This window comes from Ictidomys tridecemlineatus, chromosome 1 (assembly GCF_052094955.1).
Source record: "Ictidomys tridecemlineatus isolate mIctTri1 chromosome 1, mIctTri1.hap1, whole genome shotgun sequence".
Lineage (NCBI taxonomy): Eukaryota > Metazoa > Chordata > Mammalia > Rodentia > Sciuridae > Ictidomys > Ictidomys tridecemlineatus.
In genome coordinates, this window is record NC_135477.1 from 234,506,828 (window position 1) to 234,533,063 (window position 26,236).

At 30.4% G+C, this 26,236-nt stretch overlaps 1 protein-coding gene across 2 annotated transcripts in view; it reads right to left on the reverse strand.

Moving 5' to 3' along the window:
• Window positions 1-12,580: 12,580 nt before the first annotated feature.
• Window positions 12,581-26,236, reverse strand: part of LOC101962167 (cadherin-10) — a 161,023-nt gene continuing 147,367 nt past the window's right edge. The window contains exons 9-12 of one of the 2 annotated variants that reach the window (XM_078016916.1): window positions 25,232-25,353; window positions 20,192-20,300; window positions 16,936-17,187; window positions 12,581-13,632 (exon numbers count right to left, since the gene is read on the reverse strand). In XM_078016916.1, coding sequence (XP_077873042.1) covers window positions 13,148-13,632; window positions 16,936-17,187; window positions 20,192-20,300; window positions 25,232-25,353 — 968 coding nt within the window. In that variant the 3' untranslated portion in view covers window positions 12,581-13,147. Of the gene's footprint in view, window positions 13,639-16,935; window positions 17,188-20,191; window positions 20,301-25,231; window positions 25,354-26,236 lie in introns of both variants that reach the window. The other variant, XM_078016913.1, reaches the window with a different exon arrangement.

The following is a 26,236-nucleotide window of genomic DNA, read 5'->3' on the forward strand; positions in this document are numbered from 1 at the left end:
GGATACCTGAGAAGGCAGAATAATGGGCCTGAAAGATATTAACATACTACTTTCTAAAAATTATGCACATTTCCTTATATGATAAAAGTGAGTCAAGGATAAAATGGAGTAAGCACTACAAGTCAGCAGACCTAAACATAGAGATTATGCCAAACTTTCCCATAGGTGTGATCAAGGGTCTTTTGCAATGGAAGAACGAAGCAGAAGAAGAAATATCTGGTGTGAGGTAAGACAGACTCAATGCACCACAGATGGATTTGAAGGGATAGTATGGAGTAATGACTTAAGATTGCAATGCAAATGGAGAGGAAGTATCAGGTATGATATAAGCCAGACTAAGTGCACCACAGATGGATTTGATGGTATAGTAGGGAGTAATGACTAAGAAATGCAAATGGAATATAGAAACAGAACAAAGAATGGCAACAGATTCTCCCCTGAAGCTGCCAAAAAGTAATTTAACTGGTGTTCACCTTGATTTTACCCAGTGAGAGTTGTGTCAGACTTCTGAATTACTGAACTGTAAGTAAATAAGCTTTTACTGTTTTAAGCTAAGGAATTTGTGGTAGACTTCAGCACGAGGCACAGAAAACTAATAAAACTATTTACCTGTTATGCCCAAGGTTAGAAAATATACAAACTTTAAATAGATCTCTGATATAAAAGAAATGAAAAGCAAAGTATTACAGCAGGTAATTATTATATAGAAAATACACAAACACATAAACAAAAAAGTATATTTTATTGGTACTACTTGAAGTAAATATTGAAGATAAATAATTGAAGATTTTAAAAAGTAATAAAAAATTCCATAATGTCAGATATCCAGAAAATAGGAATAAATATCCAAAATAGGAATAAATGCAAATAGATATGATTATACATTGGTAAATAAAGAAAATATCAGGAAAAAAGTATAACATAAAATTGGTAAGTGAAAAGAAATTAGAATTAAATCTGAGAACAGATTTAGTAAATAAGACTAAACAAATGACAACAAAAAACCCCACAAATTTATATAAATAAGGAGAATTTTTAAAAAACAAAGAAAAAGAAAGAATATGTAAAACTCTTACGCTAGAATTTTTTAGAAATGATTTCCAAATATTAAGTAAGTTATTTCCCACCATGTTCCTTGAGAAACTTAGGCTATGTGAGATATAATTTAATTAAAGTTATAGAATTGGAGACAATGAAAAAAATTCTGGAAACTCTAAGCAAAAATCATATTACTTAAAAGTTTGTAAAATTAGGCCAGCTTAAGATTATTCAAATAGTATATACAAAAATAAGAAATCAGGCAATAGTAATTTTTAAAAATTCTGGAAACAGTGGATGCCATGGTTTACTATTTAGCAATATTTTCAATTAAGTCTGAAAGTTTCAAAAATACATTTTGAAAATGGAAAAACCCAAAGACTTCCTGTGAGTGTGTCTTTACTTTTTTAGTAGAATAGAATCTTCATCCAAACATGAGCTAACTGGCAAAAGCTGAAAAAAATTTAAAAGAATAGGAATCAGTATATTTAATAGCATAACTGGGAATAAAACAAGAGTCCACTGCCCATAATTTTCTATCCCTGTCTCTGTCTCTCTCTTTCTCTCTCTATCTAGATAGTAGAAAGACAAAAATATAAAAAGAGGCAGAGTCTCTGAGATTTATTATAAAAACAGCTTTGTTTAATTACATAGGCTGGGAATTCCCACCATCTACCTAATGTAAAAGGATACCCCAGGATGCAATTTATGTAATTTACCTTGAATCTGAAGGTTTAAGAAATAAGAGAAATGTTTGAGGATAAGGGAAAGATGGATATATCAGCTGAAATAAGAACAAATCATCTTTTCTCTGGCTTTTTCTCTTTAGGCCCTCAGTGAGTTGCATAATGCTCACCCACACTGGAGAGAGTGATCTTCACTCATCTTACCCATTAAAATGCTTATCTCTTTTAAAAACTCCTTCAAAGAGGCATCTAGACACAGACTTTACCAGGTCTGTGCATGCCTTAGCCCAGTCAGGTTGACACATAAAATTAAACCACAGCACATACATATTATATTTTTTTGACAACATAGAAAAGTTGGAGGTAAATTATAGAAGTGAAACAAAAGAGGAAGTCAATAAATTTTGTATATGTAGTAGGTGAGGGCCCAAAGATACTGCTAAAGTCAATATTCCAGCAAGTAAAGTGTTCTACAAAACAAACAAAGGTATTCAGTATAACAAAATAATAAACATTTCTAGCTGCTAAGTATATTTTAAATGGAAAACAATACACTGCATGTGAAAATTTAAACCAATGCTTACTATAAACACAGTAACATATGTAACACACATACATTCATATATATATATATATATATATACACATGTATATGCTGTGATATTTATAGAAATACATGTATAATTGTATACATTAATTATAACAATATGATCAGAGACTAAAGAAATATTTCTTATCAATAAATGTGAATGGATGTATTTGGCTCAAATGAATTCATAATTCTTTTGTTTCATTAACAAAATTTTATATTTTTTTCATTCACTGCAGAATAATTTATAAAACTCAAAGAGTTTACTATCATAAAACCATTTTATTACAAGCAAAGGATGCCCTCCTGTAACAACCTAAATCTCAGGTGTAAGATATTTTAGTTTACAAATCCTTGAGAAACTCATTAGATTCATGCCTGAAACAACTGGCTGCATCATACAAAGTTCCTTACCAGGGGACAGACTACTTTCTCATGAGGAGGTCTCTAATGGTGAGCTGGTCATGGACACAATCTAATTCTACAGATGACCTTGATAATTACATCCATCACCCCCCAAACTGCATAGTCTCTCTTGAGATTTGATACAAATCAATAATCTAATTATTTTTCTTAAAAAAAATTGCTAACACAGTGATACCTCCTTCTATGAAACAACTGCCAAAGCATGGTTAAAAAGTACTATTTTTAATTAATAAAGCCCAAGTATTGGTCACTACCTGTTAGCTTTAGGAATGAGCATATCATCAATTCAGACTTGCTAATAGTAACCCACACTAGCAATTCTGTGTATCAAAGACACACTAAATCAAGGTTATTAAGGCTTCCAACAACGTCATAGGAAAAATAGTCCTGTACATGAAAATGATAAGAAAGAAGTTGCCAACTTGATAACAGGAAAATCTGAGTTAAAAATTAAGTGAAAAAAAGTAATATAATACTAAAAGGAATTACAATGCAGATATATCAGCTATGATTGTCTATATAGAAAAGAGTAATTGCTCAATACAAAAAGTATAGGAAATGAAAAGAAAAATACAAACATAATATGATAGAAGACTTTAATATGCCAATAATATACAAGTCTTAATGATAATACAGTTCAAGTATACTAAAAATAAGGATTTAAATCATAGAAAAAAACACAATTTATAAAAATCTTAACTTTAGTGTCTAATTATACAAGATACACAGGAAATAAATATTGTTATTCTAGCATTGTAATTTTTACTCATTTTAATATAAAACTATAAATCAAAAACTATAGGTCAAAAGCAGAACTATAGATTCATAAGAGCAATGTTAATACTTATAAGCTATTAAAAATGGGCATTGGTTGTTATGCAGCATTATTATTGGCAAAGCATAACTAACACTTCCCCCTAAGTCTTGATACACACTGTTGAGAGGTATCTTGAAACACTAAGCATGGACATAAAATCAATCACCATCCTGATGAGATATGAGCCCAGAGAAGTTTGGATATTATTTTAAATAATAAACATGAAACTCCTCATCACATTGTCTGGTCTAAGAATAAAATTTACTACATTGAAATTATTATATTATTGTGTATATTAAAATTCTAAGATACACTCTGGTAAAGGGATGCTTAATTGGTGAGGGGCAAATGTTAACTGCTTAATAAAACAAATAATGAAAATAAAAGCATTATTTGTCAGTATTTTTTCTCATTAATACATAATTACTTTTACTTCAAATTGCCAAAAGTTTCTAAATTTATCCAGACTCATTATGGCTTTTACTTTTTCCAATGAGATGCAATTAAAACTATATTTGGAAAATCACATTTATTCTAATTATACTCATCATATATTTCTGAGAGAAAAGAAATTGTCTAGTAGATTTTTTAAAGCCAGTTGATGATGATTATATTATAGGGGTGTTGGCTCTATGTATGGTTAAAATTCTTTTTTACACAAAAACTTCATTTGCCTTATCAGCACTGCTGATATAAATGTTTTTACTATCACTACTACCATGGATATCTATAAATATATATCTATATATATCTATATTTATCTATAGCTATATAGAGAGAGATATATATTTCAGTCTTTCTACTAGATATTATGAGTGTAAGAGTTTTAGCCTTAAAACTAAGACTTTTGTTTCCCAGCTTTATTTTAAACTAGGAGTAGAACTTTGTATAATTTTATTTAACCTGACTGTTCTTGGATTTTCCCCACAGATAAAAGGCAGAGAACAATAGTGATTACCTCAGAGTCATTTATTACAATTAAATGTATTAATGTATGTGAAATAATTAGTAATCCTGGCATACAGGAGGCAAATAAAAGTCATTATCAGCATCATGTATATCTTCTTATTCTTTTCTAGTATCTTACAAAAGATAGTCATAAAACTCTATATATCAGTTTTCCATGTAAGCACAAAAATATTGTTTTTTATATATGTTATAAATATTTTACTCTACCACTGCAAAGATGCTTTGTTTTGTTCTAAATGATTTGGAGAATATCCTTGTGTTTGTGTGTATTTTTCCTGCATTTTTAACAAAATTGAAATATTTATACTAAAAAACATATCAAAATTGATTGTGCTAAATATTCTATATTAGAAATGGACAAGGATTTCAATGTGATAGGAGAGTGAAGGCATAAAATATTTTTCTTAAAATAACTTAAGTCATCCAGTTTTACACTAAAGATACTCCTAAATTAATGTTAACTATTTCTATTCCTATCCAAAAAATAAAACTTATTAAAGAGTACATCAAGTTTGTGTTTTCTTTCATGCAATCATCTTCATGCTGTCTGCTCAGGCTATCAGTTTTGGGAAGATGATGTAAGAAAGTTTCGATATATAGTTGGCATAATTGTGCATAGATGCTGTCAAGAATTCCTAGTCAGAGACTGTCATCTTAAAAGGTTACTGTGACATTTCTAGAATATGCTTTTTCAAATATGAATGAAACATGCTGCCTTTTTGGTTGAAGGTGGGGAAGGTATGAAACCTGACATTTTCCACAGTGCCAAAATTAGAAAACAAATTTTTTTGGAATGCCAACATTAATCAATCACTCAACAAGAATTTATGTAATACCTATTTAGATGCCCAAGGCACTATGGGAACTATGGTTTTATCAAATTTAAGCACTTAACCAAATGTAACGTAAAAATCTAAGAATTTTCTTAATCTAAATTATATAGACCCATCAACAGAGTGTAACACACATACATTGGAACTACTGATGTCAATAAAGCCTTTGAATGCTCACAGTAACTGCAAATGAAGCCAAGTTATGACTAAAAGAAATGTAGCTCCTTGAGGAAATAGAAATATGAAATTTAATTATGTATTCAAGTGATGATAATTTCTCACTTTTGAATTTACTGTGCTAAAATCCTACTTTTCTAAAAGAAAATTAGAACATTCCAAAAGTAGAAACAATCATTGACTTTGGCTTTTGTTTGTTTGTTTTTGTTTTTTTTAAGATGCACTGATGTTAACAAAATCACTAAGGAGCAATTCATTTAAGATGAATCATTATTTATCAAAATAAAGGCAAATTGTAATAGTGGCACAGATTGTACATATTGTGAACAAAACTCATTTAAAATCCTTTTGATTGTAAAATAGAGACAAAGAATATAACATAGCAAGAGTCTTTGGCTTGCTTCTAATTATTTTACATTGTGTAGGAGGTTTGCTCAGATAAATTCGGGAATGAAGTAGCTGTGTTATCCTTCCTGTGGAGTTGTAAATGTCATGTTCCAAATTGAGGATAATTCCACAGCTGGAAAAAATTTCACAAATGGTCTACCACTTCTGTTGTGCTCTTGTTAATCTTTAATCCTTTCTTATATAAATCCTTTAATTAAAAACTATCCATTGAATTAACTCATGGATGCTTTAGAGTAGTTCTCTTAATGAATGGAAAATATGATTTTTGTTTGCCCCTTTTACTATTTTTTGTTGTTGCTGTTGTCATTCTTATTTCTTATATTTGTGAAAAGTAACTTTTTCCATCTTGGTTTCATTTATCAGTAACAAAATCTGCAAATAATTAGAAAATATGGCAAGGAGGTAAGTACTATATATTAAGACTTAAAGAATTAATGAGATTTTTCAGGAGGTCCATGTGTAAATTGTAATATGCATAAAAAGAGTCTGAAAAGTATGAAATAAATATAATTTTCCAGAATTTACAAAATTTACATAAAATTTTACTTACTTTATAGGAGCTGGAATTCAAAATATATTATTTCATTTTACTTTATTTTTAAATCAACACCATGTCTTTTGGCTTCACGCTCATTCTTATCAATTATCTCACCTCACTTCCTTGATTTTGCTGTAGATTCATGAAGTTAGTCTCCAAAGTTTGTGGATCATGAATTTGAGAACTGCCATTGGATATTAATACTTGGTATATCTTGATAATATCAAAAAGTGAGACTTATTAAAAATGTAAATTTAACCCTTATGACCTGGAAATAATAAGCAAAACACCAATATAAAAAGAAAATAACCTCAAATAGGAAAGTTTTTTCTAGAAAAGTTTTTCTTGTGATCTAACATCATGGCATTATAGTCTTTTTCAAAACTTTCTGTAAGGAATAGTTCCCCTTTAACTCAGTCTTTCCAAAGTATTAGACTATGAAGTTCCCACAAACTGTGACCCAGACTCAAACTTATCAGAACAGAATCTGAAAAGAATTGCTAGTACATATTTTAGCTTATTTTAATTCCTATTACCATAGTCAGTGGCTTTTCACAAATATCCCAAACCTATTTGTAATAAAATTTCATTGAAAATAGTATTTTGTCTTTCTCATAACTTCTCTAAACTAATAAATCAAAATTCTTATTTCCTGATTATTATTTAACGGTGATCTAACACAGCTAGATTCTAGAAGAAAAATTGTTACCAAAAAATAAACAAAGAAATCCTTAAAACACTTCCTATAACTTTTAGCAGTTCACTACCTGAGGATCAAAATATTATAAGCATATAATACATATATGCACATATTTAAAAATAAATATAGTAAATGAATGAGTGAAAGTAAATAAAATGAGTAATGAATCTAATAGTAAATATATTTTAATTTGTCCAAAAAATGTTTATTGAGCACCTAGTCAGATGTAAGTGGGACATAATAATGAAGAAAACTTAGACAACCATGCTATCATGAATTTTACCATTCTGTTTGGGAGAGACAGAAAATATCATAGAATACAATAAGTCATTAAAATGTTAAGAATGTTGAAGTGTTAGGAAGAAAACAAATACATGGTTGAGAGACAGGCTGGGGAAATACTATACATTTAATTTGAAATAAACTGGATCAGGTGACCTCAATAGGAACAAACTTTTTTATTATTATTATTAGTTACACATGACAGTACAATGATCAACCTTTTTGATCAAGAACTTAAAAAAGGCGAGGAAATAAGAGGAGGAAGAAGAAGCTGTCACTGTAAACACACAGAGGTAGGAAATAATTATAGAGCTGCTGGAGTGGAGCAAATGTGAGGAAAAAAAAGAAAAAAAGAAAAAGAGTCACAGGGAAGAATTGAGGCCATTGTTAGAATTTTGTACTCAACTTTGACTAAAATAGTTTATGAGAAAGCAACAGCCACTGAGTACATTCACTGTGAACAAGTCTTCTGACCTCATTTCTGACAGTAGTGTGTACCTGGACCAAAATGAGAGTCCACCTAGCAAGATATTTGATTTGAATATTAGACAACCAAGTTGTTGCCTTGCACCAGGAAGTTGCAAGATTCTTTACATATTCTAATCAGTTTTACTGTCAATGTGACCAAAAGACCTGACAAGGACAATGTAGAGGAGGAAAAGTTTATGTTGGGCCACAGTTTCAGAGGTTCAGTGCATATGCCCAGGGAGGTGAGGCAGAACATCACAGCAGAAGGGCAAGCAAAGGAAAGCAGCTCAGAACATGGCAACCAGGAAGCAGAGAGAGTGCTGAGCTTCCTTCACCAAGGACAAAATATATACTCCAAGGGCACAACCTTCTGACCACACCCTACCAGCCTATAGTTACCATTCAGTTAATCCATATAAGTGGATTAACCCACTATTTAAATCATGCCTGTCATAATACAATCATTCCACCTCTGAAATCTAATAATTTCACATTGTCTTACACATGAACTTTGGATGACACCACATATCTGAACTATTAACAGTGTATTTTAAAAATAAAACAAATCCAACCACGTGAATGTGAGATTTGTCAGAATAGGTAGGATCGAGAATTACTCCAATAACTTGATTGAGCATTTCACTGGAAAAACAACATTGCCAATCACAGGTGAAGCAGACAGCAATTAGAGAAGGTTTGATATGGATTTCATGGGAATTAGATGGCTCATCTCTGAATATGTTAAGTAATTGATGCTACTAATAAGTAGAAATAGTATTTGAAATTTCCAGAAAATTTTAGTCTTGTAAACTAGGTGATTTTGAGCATTAAAATGATGTTTATAAACATAGCAATGAGGGAAAAACCCACAGGTAATTTTAAGTTGAGTTCAAACTGTTTGTTCAAAACAAAAGTGTTTTCAGTTGGGCAAATTTATTAATCTTTTATAGGAATTCAGAATTAAATGTATAGGTAAGGAGGCTTCAGTGAAATCTTTGAGAAACAGAACAATACAAACTTTTTAAAAAAAATTCTTCAGAAAAATCACTGATTTCTTTTTTTACAAGACTGGATGGATTGCTAGGCAAAACTATATTTGAAGGAAGGAAAGAAATTTGGCATGTGTTACCTTGGCAATTGTCCAAGTGTATAATTTCAAGTCCCAACTGCAAGGAGAGCACAGCAGTACTTAGCCAATCTATTAATTCATTTAAAAGGAATAATATGGATATATTCACACTATATAACTTATTGTAATGATTAAACTCTTTTAAGTGTGTGGCAAAAACTAACAAGAGTGATGCTTAATGCTTAGGAATACTGAAAAAAATGGTAACAGACTAAATAAAGTCTATTTACATTTTAAGAGTCTCCAGTAAAAGAATCATTGACACATGTAAGGAAGTTGATTGGATTAAATAAATAAGGCCCCAATTCTACCTTGAATAACCATAATGGATGAGATGCTTTGATAGTGACTAGATATATATTTAGTGAGTAACTATCATGTGCTACATACTCAGCACTATCTACTGAGAGATCAGTTGAGGGGAAGACAGCTACCACCCTTACATTAGAGGTCCTCACAACACATTTATTCATTTTATTTCTTACTTATCATTCTGCATATTGTCTTGTTATTGTGAACATATGTAACATGGTTATACTTACTTGCCTAGAGGCAAGGTCCATAATTCAGCCATTTGTTCTATTAAAAAGTTTTGAAAATTTATTAGCTTTGTATATGATTTTATTCTTCAAATAAACTTCAGAGGTAAGTATTGATCATGATTAATAAAGGAGTTCTGAATGATTGCAGGCATCACTCTATCCTATCATCCCTTTATGTATTCATTGGATCAAAAGACCTATAATAAATGAGAAATGATTCATGTTCTTATAAATATGTCTAGTGAAAATTATTTAATAAATATCTGAGTTTATGTGTTTGTCTATATGTATTTGTAAACTTCACAATGTGAATGAAATCATTGAACATTTTATGGAATTAATTTTATTGTTTTCATAGTTTATATGTACATATCTATGAATATACTATTGATATAAATTACAGACAGTTAAGTACATATATTGATACCTGAACTGAGATAAGAAGACATCCTTAATCCTCAATCCTAAATCTAAATTTATTTTATTTTAGAATATATAGCAAATAGATATATCTGTATATATAGAGAGAAAGAGATAACTCAATCTAAGACTGAATATAAAATTATATAAGTCTTTGGTAATTTGTTGAAAGTAAAAAAATGAGAACTCAGTTATCATTACTAATGATCAAAAGATTTATAAGCCAATATTTTTTTTACTTATCTGAATATTTAATTATGAAAAAGGACAAAATTATTTATTATTATGTGTTTAGAAATTTTGATTATAGGAAAATCTAGGTGTTTTGTCATAAAATCAGAGTTTTTCAATAACAATTTTACCATATTTTCATTTTCATTCATAGAAGAATGTTTATATGAGTTGTTTTTACATATCTAGGAGTTAAAACATTTGTTGATTTTAATAGATGCTCAATAAATAATTGACAAATGAGCATATAAATGGATAAATAAATGAGTATCCCACATTGGTTCAGTGAAATCAATAGTCTGTGATACTGAAGACAGTTGCCCTAATCCCCACCCAAAACAAAATTTGGAAACAGAATAAGCTATACCTTGTGTGTTCCTTTGGTAGCAAATAATTCTAGAAGAACAAATAATTCTAGAAGAACAAATAATTCTAGAAGAACAATAATTCTAGAAGAATAATTCTAGAAGAACAATTAAGAAAAATTAAACAGGTTAATATAGGCATACATTTTGAATTTCAGGGTTACCAAGAAATCTCACACCTTTACCATACTACCTTCATTGCCAACAAATATTAGTTCGGAGAGTATTTTTGGAAAATTGGTTTGGATTGTCACAATCCTTGAATTGTTAAAAAAAAAATGTATGTCAAAATAAATGACAAGTAAATGTCGCTTTTAAATTATTTGAGCATAGATAATTAAATCCTTTAATTAAGAATGTCAATTACCAACATCCAATATTAATAAAAACAACTAATGCTGGAAACATTAAAACTAATGTTTAAACAAAATTGTATTTTGAATCATAATATAAAATGCTCATAAGATTCTTTTCCATTGTTAACCAAATTTTTAAAAATGGATCCACTTCTAACATTTTACTGCTTTACAAGTAGTGCAAGTGCCGTAAGAAGTATTCTTTTTAAAATATATTTTTTAGTTGTTAGTGGAGATAATACTTTTATTTTATTTTATTTTTTATCTGGTGCTGAGGGTGGAACCCGAGTGCCTCATGTATGCTAGGCAAGTACTCTACCACCGTGCCATATCCCCAGCCCCAATTTTATTTTTAATGAACTCTTTTTCTAGGGGGTTTAGAGAATTTTTCTTCCTTTCAGTTCAACATATAAAACTTTTTTTTTGTTGTTGTTGTTTCTTAAACTTTATATTTTTGGTAGCCATCTTCAGTATATCATTAATGGGCTCTAGAACTTGAGGGAGTGTGCCAAATTAGATCTTACTATATAGTGTGATGTGTATTTGGTCTTAAATGTGGCTGTAATTTTAATTAGACCACCTGGCTTGTTTATCTTTCATTATCTTTTCATTATCTTTCATTATTACTATGCAAACCTAAGTATCTGTGGTCAGAGTGATGTGGGGCAACCTGGGAGTTAGAAAATACTAGTGTTCAAAAAGAGTGAAATCACTAATTCTGCACTAAGGACATGTCAATATCATACCTTGACTTACTCCAAAACCATAGCATTTTCACTAATTAACACACAAATCTTTGGTATTGTTTACAGTATACTCAACACGGAACATAACTTTGCTTAGATCCAATAAAGTATTCTACTTATAAATAAATTATGTTGTGGAGATTGAGAAACAAAGAATCAGTTAGTGGTAACTAAACTCCATGATTCTCAGAAACTTTGGATTGGCACTAACTGCCAATGTATTTATCTAAAAAAATCCTCCCTCCCTTTTCTTTGCTATTGAATCATTCATTGACAGAAAAACAGACTTTGTTACACATAAATGTGTAATGCATTTTTGGAAAGTTGACATAATTGCAACGATGTATCTTAATGGAACATTCAGCATTATTACTGTCATTACTAGCCATTTTCAAAGTCACCATGGGAGGTAAATATATTTTCCATTAAAACATGATTTCAGTCTGAGATCTGTCTGAACTATTATTGCCTATAAACCTCAATAGCACAGATGTCATACAAAAATGAGAAAAATGTTTTATTCCTTTCTCAATTATTTCAGGAAATATGAACAAGATGAAATTATTGCATTGCTTGGTGTTTTTAGTACAAGGATGACAATATTTTAAAGTTGTTTGAATGGTACATTGAAATGATATATAAATTAAAATTTTAATATTAAGATTTTTTTCACATATTATAACACAACAAGACTCACTAGGAGAGATAAATCTTGACTAAGTTATATTAAATTGGTTACCATTTTCAATATTAATACTTTGTCTTCTTACCTGTATTTAATATAATTTTCTACCAAGATATTTAGTTCATGGAAAACTTGTTTTCTTCCTAGGGAGGGAAAAAAGAAGCTGGAGACAAAGTAGTTGTAAAAACTGGTTTATTTTTTTAAAAATAAATACAAAAATATAAATATAAAACATTAGCAGATAGAATTTGATGAAATGAAATTGCACAAATGTTTGTATACCAGGTTGCATATCACACCTACTAACACCACATGTACATTTTTTCTCTTTAAATTTAATGTACAGAACAGGATATATCTTAAAATTTGTCTGCACCTTTTCAAAAGCTTCATTTGCGAGGGCAGAACATGTACCTAACAGAAGCGGCTCATTTCTGAGGTTGCTTAAGGGAGAACTATCCTGTTCATGTTTCTGAATTTTTTTTTTTTTTTTTAATTTACTAAGATGGACAACACTGAATTTCCATAGCTTTGGCTCTTGGAAGTGATTAAATAAAATGTCGCATATATTCTATGAGACATCCTACAGGAAAGAATTAATGCAATTAATGAACAAATTAAGAAATAAATGGGAAAGAATTGTGCTGAGTGGCAGGAAACGTCTCCTGGTTATCAAATATGGAGAAGTGGAGACAGTGTCCTTCACGTCGCTTCCTCCTATTGAGCAGAACAGAAATGCAGGTTAGGAGTCTTTGTCACTGTCCCCACCGCCGTACATCTCCGCCAGCTTGTTAAACCTGGGGCCCCACTCCCGGAGGTAATCATAATTCTGGTCTCCTTCGGTGGTGCCTGACTCCAGGGAGCTCAGCGACTCCGCCACCGAGTCGTTGCCCTCATAGGCGTAGGTGGCCAGGGAGTCGTAGGGTGGCGCGGTGGGGTCCAGGTCGTGCTCCTTGAGCCTCTCGGCGATGAAATCCCGCACATCCGTGTTGTCAGGCGCCGTGGGAGTCCTGCGGGGGATAAAGAGCGCTTCTGGCATGATGTCTCGCCGCAGCTTCTTTTCCTCGATCGCTGCAGGATTCCTCAGCGTGCCAATGTCAAAGGCCTGGGTGTCCTCCTCGCCACCACCTTCGTCATTGTAGCTCACGATGTTGTCCCTGATGTCCTCCTTGGATAAGATCAGGGGTTCCTTCTTCCGCTGTCTCTTTAGAGCTGCAAACAGTACTACTATAACTTGAAAAAAAAAAAAGGGGGAGAGACATAAGAAGCCCATTCAGAATGCTATCAAGCAAGTGGGAACAGGAAAAGGGAGCATGCGTTATTTAGATATTTTTTTTTACTTCCCCATTTTTTTTCTTGCACGTTCAATTTTTTTTTTTTTTTTTTTTTGGTTTGGGGAAGCAGAAAAGGGTTTAGTCAAGGTAGGTGATGTTCAAAAGCGGTGTTTCTGACTTATTGTTAAGGCACTGTGGAATCTTCCTTAAGTACAGTGCATATTTTTTTTTTCTGTTTTTCTAAGAAGTGTTAGTTTGTGTAATAAATAGTAAGATAGATGTCATACAAACATTAGAAAAGTTGAACTAAGCTTCATGTAAGATCCAAGTGGCTAAAATATTCATTTTAGCATTTTCACATCCTTACCATTCTTAATAAGGTATAGGATATTGATTCTGTTAAATAACTGTGTTGATTGATTTATATAGCTTTGTGTCTTACATTATTAAAAGAAGGCCTACATTATAGGAAATAAGACCCAGATGTTTAGACATAACATGGGTTTAGAGGTTTATGATGCTTTCCTTAGAAATATATATCTTGTAAGAGAACTTCCCCAAATTGTTAGATGAAAGTACAACAAGTATATTCAAGTCACTACACTGGATTAACTCCAAATCAATGCATGGACCTTGGCCAGATACATTTTTATTTATTGTATCAAGATATTCTATGTTCTGTTTCCTTATTTATTAACATGGAATTCTCAGACTATTGGTCTTCAAATCTGTGACAGGGCAAAAAAGAAACTCTTCTAATTCTACCAAAAGGAGTTTTAATCCACTGCTAAGTAATCTTGGCCTTAAAATTATATATAAAAAAATAGCCCTTGATGAAGACAGAAAGCTGTTTATTATTCAGCTCTTTGGGAAAAATTAATTTTATTTTGCTTAAACTCATGTATTCATGCACCCATAAAATGTATGAAGTAAAGTTTTGAAACTCAGATTGATTATTATGAACAAAATGATTTTACTGAGTTAAAAAGCTTCTAATAATAAAAATTTAGTAATATTGATTCCAAGTCCAAGTTCATTTCCTTGCTTCTTGGAATGTCAGATATAGTGTTTTCAATAAGGTCAGAGGGATACCCAAAACAATAGTTTGAAGCTAATGCATCTGGAGAATAAATTTAATCTCATTCTTAACTCAAAAGCAGTTAAAAAGCAATTTACTCTAGGTTATAAAATCAAGAATCATTATTTTAGAGACAAGTAAATCAAATAAAGGGAGAGTTTTGACATTTTTTCAGTGAACACATAGACAGTGAGGCCTCAACCCAGCCATTATGAGAAAAACACATGGACAAAAACTCCAAATTTCACTGGAAAATTGTACACACAATCACCAAAAAGCAAGGTGCTTTGGTTCAAAGTCTCACAAATTGATGGCCTTGGAGAATACTTTAAATATTTCGAACATTCATTTTTATTGTCTATAAAGTGAAGATAACCATACATACTGCATACATTGTTTCATCAAATGAAAGATAAAAGTGTTTTTCATTATATTGTTGTTTACACTGTTTGATAAGATCAACTCAATAAAAGCTTGCTACTCTTGATGTTATTCTTACTGGAGATTTTATATTTAATACATATTTCAGCAGAATGACTGAATATAATTTACATATAAATTATAAAGTCCTCAAATAAATAGATTATTCATATTTGATTTTTTGATTTAATTAGTATAAAGTCTGCTTCTTGACTTCTCTTAGTATGTTTAGGAATACAGAAAAGTCAAATTATAAAAATAAACTTTTATCAATTCTCCCATATTCTGTTAAGTGAAATCATTTATTATTTTTGTTATATATGAAAATACCTTATAACTAAATATAAAAAAACTTATTTATTTATTTATGTTTTGGCATCGGGGAGTGGGCCTAAGGATGCTTTTTATCACTGAGTTACATCCCCAATCCTTTTCCTTTTCTATTTTGAGACAGGCTCTCACTAAGTTGCCAAGCTTCTCTTTAAATTGCTTAGACTGTCCTGGAATTGTGATTTTATGCTCAACCTTCTTAATTGTTGGGATTATAGGAATGCACCACCATTCCAGTCAATAATACATATTTTTAAATGTGCACATTTTCATTTCCTAAACTACATGTAAATCTAATGTAAAGTCTAATGTGGTGGTACACACCTATAATCCCAGTAAGACACTCGGAGACTTAGTGAGAACCTGTCTGGGGGAGGTGGGGAGAAGTGGGGGATGCGGGGGATGGATCTCATTGTTAGAACACTCCTGGCATCAATTGCCAGTAAAAAACAAAACTAAAAAAAAAAAAAAAAAGAAAGTTATGTAGAATTGATCATTCCATTAATTTAGTGATTTATTTCATATGTATAATTTACCTTTGAGATATTTAATCACAGAGCTCTTGTATATACTATGAAAAAAAGGAAAAAAATGAATCTTCTATGAAGGATTAGCTATATTACGGAATTTACACATATTTTTAATATTCTTTGTGGTTGCAATGTCTTTGTTATTGGTCCTAACTTCACATAAAAAGGTGCTGTCTTTTTATAACAGTAAAAACTGTTACAATAAATTATTGTAAAGATTATTTTAGAATTTGAAATGAAGGCTTAATTATTAAATTAGCTTTAATGTAAGTATGAAAATTTGATAATAAGTATAGTTATACTGGTGAGAAGTCCTATACTAGATCAAATTTGTGAATTGTGTTTCTAACAGAATGTATCTTAAACCTTATCATTGTTGTTTTACTCCTACTGATATTTGCTGATATCTAACTTTCAGAGTTGAGGTTAAAATCTTATCATACTCTTCCAGCTTCTACCCTCCTCCTGAATTAGAGTTTGGCAGATGATCCAAAATGAAACAACACCATAGAGTTACTACAGGGCTCAGGAGAGCAGTGACGGGCCAGCTATAAACTAATTGGAGGTATCAATCATTGATGTTTTTTTTCAAGAATTGCAATCACCTATCTCTCAACTTTCTAAAATCTAACAAAGCTATTCTGCCCTCAACCCTTCTTTTTTTTTTTGTCATTACTTATTTCATATACTGTAATGACAGTATTAAAGCTGCATTTTTTACATTTTGATTCACATCTGAATGATGAAAAGTCTCACTGCTTCTAAATTCTGGCTGGATATCCTAAAACTTTGGTGTAAGTTTGGGCAAGGGACCATTCTGATAGCAATATTCCTTGTTTAAAATCATACTACAGTAAGCATCCTAGAAGATGATTCAATTTTCTTTAAAGTTTCTTACCCAGCAGAATAATGATGCAGAGGAGAATGGCGATCAAGGCCCCAGTGCTGAGACCAGCAGGGAGGAGCAGGGCTTCTGCATTGCAGGACTGCATGTTGCCTTGGCTATCACAGGCACATACTCTGATGGTCAGTGTGCCTGTACTGCTCTGAATTGGGTAATCATTGTCTGAGATCACCACAGGCAAGAGATAGGTACTTATTTCATGTCTATTGAATCCATTTTTTCGAGTTAAAATTCTGGCAGTGTTATCTAAAATAAATTTTAAAACATTACAAATGTTTGTTTCATATAGTAAACTGATAACTCATGGTGATAGCCAGGATTGTATATATAAATAAAACTCTCTTCATAAAAAATATAAAACCATTATAAAGTTTTCTATTACATATGTACAGTGCCATTAAACAAGACAAATAAGATAGTTCAAAGAATCTAACATTATGGATTGATTATTAACTAGCTTTTCAAAAATTATCCCATAGTATTTTCAAAATGGTGAGTTTGTATAAGTAAATATCAAGTTTACATAGATGAGAAGTTTTTTTTACTGTTTTCTGAAAATCTGCTTTAAAACAAAATATTATTTTCTTTCATTTATTCATTTACACAAATACAGCATATCTCAATCCAATATTCATGAAGAAAATAGGATTGGATACATTGTAAGCATTGTTACATTGTTTAAAGCAATAAAATAGTCAAAATCCATGAAGAATCTCAATACATACCCAGCAGCATGCAAATTATTTAACATTTCTGAGCATTGATTTCCACTCATTCAAACAAACACATAACTTAAAGCATGTATATAACTGAAAGTAATAACAGAAAGCCTGAGCTAACTCTTAGAAGTGCCTAATAAAGTTCCAGACTGAAGTAAAGATTTAATAAAGACAAATATCCCACTACCTAGCATATTATACTACTGACTTTTTCTTTACCTGGTAATTCACCTAGTATTCTCACATGGAATTTGTGGAGTTAAAAAGAAAAAAGACTTCTATCCCCAAACAAGTAGTATTTAAAAAATAATTGGTATGATAGTTTCTATCCTGGTTGTTTGCCAGAGAAGTTAGTTTTGTTTAGTCAATCCTGCAGAGTTGTTTAAAATGCCAATATAGGGAGGGAGTTAGTGAGCTGCTAAATCAAACAAACAGGAGAGAAAAAAAAATAGTGGTAATCTGTTGTAGGTACAGTGGTTGAATACAAAATAATCTATTCCTTAATTATGAGTTGGAACTTAATGATACCAGTTAACTACATAAGCTGGGAAAGTAGACTAACAAAAAAACATGCACATAAACAAATTTTAAAATTTATCTTTCAATAACTATTTTTCCCCTGAAATACCCTAAGATAATATGAGCATACATATGGTACTTTTAGAATCTTGCTTGCCTAATTTTTAATTTTTTAAAACAAATGTTTGAACCTTAGTTTTGTAACTGTTTTGACAGGTTGAGGGGCCAAATAAAGTTTGACTCATTTCAAATTATTTTATAGTATATTTAGAAATTCATGATATAATTTTTGACCTATGATAGAATAAATAAAATTAATTTTAAACAGGAATAACATAGAAATAAAGGAGTTTAAGGCAAATATTAATAAATACAAGGCTAGAAAATTAACACTAAGGTGTTATATATGTTATTTCAATTTTTTTAAAAAAAACTTCACCCAGTATCACAGCATCATTAATTTTATATGATTAGGTTAAATATTCTGGTTTATATTCTGTGGGCTTATTTCCTGCTTTGAGTACCGTATATAGATTGAAGAACTCTTGGTAATATTTGTCAAAAATTAATTAAGGCTGGTCTTGTGTGGTTTCCCCAATAACTTTGAAATGTCATGCTAAGACAATACTATTTCATGTCTATATCACTTTTTAATAACCAGTGCTCAGTTTCACTGGAGCAGGGAGAAAATTAAAATACAACTAGAAGCAGGTAGTGTCAATTCAATACTGTAAATTCAGTACTAGGGACAGCTCCAGTCTAAATTCAATGTTTGATTACTGTCATGTATAACAACAACAACAACAAAACTCAATGTATCTGTTGCCAGGTTCAGCAAATTAAAAAGTAGGATGTTGTTTATCTCTAATTCAGACTTAATCTCTAATTCATATTTCATATGAATGTCTACAATTCATATTTAGAAATTAAATATTCATTCTGCATTTTGACTGCCACCTTCATGTTAATTTTTTTTCAACTTGATAACTTTAGGTGTTTGGAGTGATAGAAAACACAAGCATTTTAATAAATTCATATTTAATAAAAAACAGATGTTGACAATAGATACCCCCCTTTTTCATTTGGATTTTGCTAAGATTCTACCAGATGAAATAGCTTGAATAAAGGTTGGTACAACATAAAATGACCTATTATCTTAAATTATTTGCTGGTACTTTGAAAACTACCTAGATTCTGATTCTGCCAACACACATCATGCATTGTGAAGAAAGCACTACATACATGCCAATGTGGTTATGAGGCTTATTTAAAAATACACAAATTTTCAGCCATTCTAAAACTCATGTCTTTTAGCAAACAGAAGCTTGCATAGTTAGCTTAACATAAAATACAATAAGTCAATAAGTCGAGTAGAGATCTGACAACATAATTTTGTTTAACTAGAATGACTCCAATGACATATTTATCAGGGAACAGAGCTGTTCAACTTTTAAACAATCATAACTATTCTGTATAATGTGTTTTATTTTTATGAGACTATGAGAAAAATTAATTTCTGAAAAATAAAATTTGTATACTATAAGGACAACAGCATATCTTGCAATGCCTTTGCACCATGTTTTCTAAAGGTCTAGTGAGGCTACATCAAATTCTTACTCTTCCTTTATGCCTTCTTGGCTTCAATAAACCTGCTGCTATTCAATATCATCAGAGTTTGCATAACACTTTCACTGAGTTACTTATTTCTCCATTCATATTTTCTATACATTTTCTTAGGCAAAGTGATTATTTCTAGCCTTTCTAATCATTTCAACATCAATCTCATTGTTCATATCTACACAGACACTTCTCTCATGTAGTTTATTAAATGAAAGAGAGCTAACATTTTCAAACAAGACATTATCATGAAATATCATTAACTATCAGATAAAAACAAAATTTCATAATGCAGATCAATAAACTGATAGATCACGTATATTATAATGGTTACTTTAGAAGAAATTTTCAGTTAATGTCATGTTATATCATAATGAACAAGTTCTAAAACTTACCTTCATTATCCTGTACTGTGAAGTTTGGATTGACAGCAGCTAAACTGAAGAAAAATTTCTGACCACCTAAAGGGTCATCTTTGTCTACTGCACTTATAGTCTGTATTAGCTGTAGGAGAAAGAAATATTATATAGTCATAAAACATACACATGTATAATCTGCTTTTGTAATACATAATTTTTAAAAATTTGCTTTGTAGAAAAATTTAAAAGAATTTATTTTGTTCATGGTGAATAAATCTTAATGATCATTTTCTTTTTAATGATATTTCTCTTCTACCTCTCAGTCCCACTTATTTCTCTCTCATAAATATTGTCTTTTCCTTCAAAATGGTAAATTGTAAGATATTATATTTTTTTGAGGGTTTGTATATTTAAATGTAAAACCAGTATGTTATTTCACATAAATCTAAACATTGATTGGGAAGAGTTGATCTGATGTAGGAAAAATTGTGGAAATAAAAATATTGCTTTGCTCCTCCCCAAAGTTAGGTGCAACATAATAAAAGAAAATAGATACTTCATACATAATGTTGAATATAAATTTTACAAAGAAAAATTTATATATTATTTTCTACTATAATAGCAATAGTTTGCTTCATTTGCACTTTAAATACAATTATATATTTTTAAATTCAAGATAGGTATTATATGGGGAAATGCTAATTCATTTTAATATAAGAGTTAATAAAAAACTGTGATAACAGTGGAAAATTTAACAGTTTATACATAATCATATCATTGTTTTTGATTGATATGATTGATACTATATAAATATATAATATATGTAACAGTTATGTATTTGGGTCGGTATATGATTTCTTTATTCTTTAAGTTACATATGAAATAATTTTTTGTTTTTAAAAAATATTTAAATTATTATCAGGGTTTCAAAAGTTGCTTCATCTGCATATTGATGTCTATTTATGCCTGTAAAAATCATCAAATATGCTTAATTAAAAGGAATATGCTTTTTAATGCATCAATTCATATTAACTTTGTGTGAATAGTTGGTAGAAATATTTGTTGCTGAAATTTTCTTGATTTAATTAGGGATTTCAAGTTTAAAACATTAAACAAAACAAGAAATAAATGAAGAGATCATTATAACCATTCTTATTTTCTTTCAAAGTTTGCTACATCAACAGAAATGTGAAAATTTCAAGTATTAACTTTTAAAATTGTCATTTTACTCATTTATCAAAAATGACACAAGAATTTAATTAAGACATGCAAAATATGTTTATTATCTAGAAATAAGCAACAAAAATTTTTAAAAACTAAATTAGTTTAAAACAATTTAAAAATATATTTGACTAAATCTTATTTATAATAAGATTAAATAGAAGACAGACTTATAAAATATAAAAATGGTATAGGAGTTAATTAAAGATAAAAATATAAAAAGGTATTAAAACTATTCAAGAATTGTTAATTCATTTACCAAAGAATTTCTTAACTGATTTGTATCTATCAAATATACTTAAAAGATTTATTTTTAAAATTTTGATCCATAAGAGTAAATTGAAGAGAAATAAATGAAATAACATATCTTGAAAGACAGTAGAGTAGTTCAAATTCCAAATCTCAAAGATTTCTATATGAATACACCTATAAACACAAGAAAGAGCTAATTTCTTTAGAATAAAAACTACAATGTCTCAAAATAAACATGATTGTAACTGTTATTACAAATAAAATTGCAGTTCATTTTTATCCTCAAAATAATAAAATAATACCTTTCTGAAGACATATATCCACATCTTTATATATATGTAAACCATAAAGTTTTATATAAAATGCTCAATGATATTTTAATGAAAAAGTCAATTCATTGATTTAAAAGTCAGTGGTTAATTGATATACTTTGTTATGAAAGGAGTAATTCCAATTCATATTAAAGTTACAAAAAACAGAATCACATTTTCCAGAATCCCTATCATTTTATAATAAATTTTATGACTCTAAGACTTCTCTGTTGCAAATAGAGGTACTGCTTCATAAGAATGTTTTTTTTTTTAGACATACTTGGCTTTAGTGTTTAACCCCTTTATTTTCAAAATTTACCTTTCAATTTAACCTCACTTTCTATTCCAATCATACATTCAAAATCACGAAACTATTTTTTGGGTAAGTGTGCCATAAAGACTTGCAATCAATATCAGAAGTTCACAACAAGAAGTAGATAAAACTTTTCTGATGGCTCTCTATATGAAGACTCAATATTTTATTTCTTCTGGAATCCAATTGCAATGAAACAATTTATCACACTTAGGAAACAAATGAACACAAGCTGGTGATATCCAATATTCATTTTGAGCTATGGAAAAGAGTTATAGGTAACTCTTTCTTAGCTTTTCTTCTTGGCAATAATATAATTGTTTATATTATCATTGTATTTTTACATTTGATATAAGCATTAAGAATGTTTCAGGGATCATACTACAACCAAATGTGGAATAATGAGTGGATTTTAATGTATTTAAAATTAAATAAGTAGTTATTATGATTTAATGTTTTAGCTAGGAGTTTTTGTTGACGAAAAAACTTTCTTTTATTCTGGAAAACTTCAATCTTTTAGCTGTTAGGAAGTAACTAAATATTGTCCTATAAAAAATACGTGAAGCGATTTTTGGTTTGATAAAGTCTTGGTTGCTATCTTGTTTGATATTTGCTGTCAGTCGTATTAGCTTTAATAAGGTGCTTAGTGAACAGTAAATATAAACAGCAACCCTCCCTAGAGAGATTCCTTGGGAAAGGTTCTTTGTGATTAACATGTTATTTTCTTCATCTAGACTTGGAAAATTATTAAATACATTTTACCGCCTGCAGGAGTGAAGGTAAGTGAGGGAAACCGAAGGGAAGTAAAAGACCTATTGTTCCTTCCTTCAAGGTCCTGTCTCTCTGAGGTAGAAAGGTGAGAATTTAAGTAACCCTGTTAGGCGGGAGAGGACTAACTTCTAATACTTCATCAGTTGCAAACTGCATCCTATCTAAGAAAGTCTTGTATGCTTACACCAAGGCAGAGCTAAGGCCAGGAAATAAGGAGGAGAAGGGAGTGGCAATTAGTTTTATTTCTGTCTTATCAATTTGTCTGCACACCAAATGAATGGAATTATTCCCCATGTTGTTTTTCTAAGTGCTACTTAAAGAGCACTTAATTCGCAGGAGTATTGGGTGGACTGAGATTCTCTATAAATAACTGCAGCATTCCCAGACATCCTAATCCTCCTTTCCTAGGAGGAGGGGAGGCCAAGCTAATGAGTGATTATCATAAAAGGCACAGAGAAGAAGTTAATCAAATAATCACTTTAAGTTTGCAAGCTTGGATGTCAGAACCTAGAATTCTATCATTTATTATAACATTTTTGTATAAGCAGAACTAGTTTTCAGCCAATGAGAACACGGTGGCATATCACAAACTGGTCATATTAACAATAACTAGTGTGGAAGACTTGTACATGCAGTCAATTAGACAAGAATTATTAATCATGTTCTTTCTACCAGGATAGTCAAGGTAGGCTAACTGCTTTTTATTAAAATCATCTTTCATTGGATTATTTTTCTTCATTATGCCAACTAGGTTTTACACGTACAGAAATTCTGGAGCATTACTGAGCCAACTATAGTTAAAAAGAGAAAAGGCACTGGAAAATAAACACAATTCTTTATTTTGTATATTTTGAATACATTTGTAAGTCTGCATTTATAATAATTGAAATGCTCTGAAAAGATATCTCTTGAAAATCAAAAGGAATAATCATAGAGGGAGCAATGAATGCAGTAGTAGCAAAATGGGTAATTTATCTCTTAGAGAAAATATTTTAACTTATCTCATGCTGAGCCTGCCAAGCAGAGGACTATTTTGAATGGTATTTTAGGGTGGACACTGTTTCATTAAGAAGTTGGAAGTAGCTAAGTTATTTAAATATTCCCAATTAAACACTTCTATAATATTTTAAAGTTTAAAAAAAGGAATCCAATTGCAGCCATTTTACCATTTCTCACAATAGACAGGCTATTGAATTCCTGTTAGTATATTCAAAAGGAAGTATTCGAGTTATTCCACAATATAATTTGCATAAAAATGTAACAAGGACATTGATGTTTATAAAAGCATCAAACGATGTCAAAACACAATACAGAATCATGATGGCTTCTCTTTCTCTAATAAAATACATTGGATTCCCAATTATTATTTATAACATGCAGCTTCCTTCTGTGAAGATAGCACTCAAAGCAATTAAGAACAGTCTTTTCAGCCATATATTCTGGAGCTTTTTAAACAACAAAATGAGTCCACTGAGGAAAAGATTTAAATAATTATAAACAAAGCTGATGTAGGGAGAATGCTTTAAAGGACTAAAACTGAGTCATTAAGCACTTTACATGTTGGTGTAATGATGAAAACCAATGTATAAGCAAATTCTGCTGCCCTACTTCAAAATATATTTGCACATTTATCTGAATATTGATGGAATGCTTCAAAGATTCCATGCATTTGTTTCTGGGTTTTCACAAACTTTCATTCCCATTTCTCTAGCAATTTCAATATTTACCTAATGGTACAGCAGAGGATTCTAGTTTGCTCATGTTTTTGAGGGCTTTAAAAGTTGAAGTTGTGGGGCTGGGGATGTGGCTCAAGCGGTAGCGCGCTCACCTGACAGGCGCGGGGCGCTGAGTTCGATCCTCAGCACCACATAAAAATAAAAAATAAAGACGCTGTGTCCACCGAAAAATAAAAAATAAATAGATATTAAAAAATTCTCTCTCTCTCTTTCTCTCTGAAGTTGTTTCTATACATTTGTGTGCAAATGATAATGTCTTTTCTTTTACACCAGAACTTTAGGAAGGAATTAAGAAACCTGGTACACTGCTATTTTAGATACTCTCAATTTTAAAAACATGTCACCGTTTGAAAATATTGCAGGGAGTATATGTGAGTGTTCCTATCCCTTTTTCATTCATCCCAGTCAAGTTTGTGAAAATAAAACATTTAACACAGAACCGTCCTGTGTTTTCAATCTTCCAGTTGCTCACCTGTCCTGGTCTGGCATTTTCACATACAAAAGTGTCATAGAACACAGCAAATTGTGGGGCATTGTCATTAACATCCAAAATTCTCACAAAAACAGCTACACGAGTTGTCTCTTTGGGATTGTCTAGAAAAAATATAGGAGAATTTTGTTTAGGAATGCATGTTTGTGCACCAGATTTAATTTATATAGGCATCTTATGGATATTTAAGTGCTCACATACCAATAAACATTTCATTCGTTCTCCTAACATAATGAGCAAATGCAATGAAGAAATTTACTGCAGAGCCTAATTAAGTAGTCATGAATTCAGTTAATATTGAGCACAAGGGGATTATTTTTACTTTGTAAAAAAATTAACAGTAAAACCTAGTATAATTAAGCTCATATCTGTCTTTACTGTCCAAATATACAAGATATGAATAAATGTCTTTTACATAATTTTTACATATAACTTATTTAATCTTTAACATTTTTTTGAGATGAAGAACTATTTTTAAATAAATTAGTTACTTACCCAAGATCAATAAATTCTTGTTCTACTAAAAACCTATTTTTTGACCATGATAATTAAAATGTATTCTAATAGCAACATTCAAATTGCTTCTTGGAAATTATAATATATGGCTACTAATTCTACAATGTGATAGAATATTTACCCTGGGATATAAAGTTTCAGACATTTTATTTATATAGTCATGAATGATACCATTTCAAGAGCCATGACTTGATTTTCAATAACAATTTATTGGTTCTAAATTATCTCTACAAACAAATGGCAAGCTAATAATGATGTCATTACTACAAATGCTAAAATAAAAAGCATCAAAATTTCCAAATAAAGTGATACAGTTAAAATATTTTGATTTGTAAAGGAAATAGAAAATGTTCCTTATTTACCTTAGCTTGAGTAACAAACCTATAATAGTCACAATTGCATCATCTTCATTGTAGATTTTTCTAAGCAGTTTTATTGATATCTGAGTGTTTTAACATTTTAAAATCATGT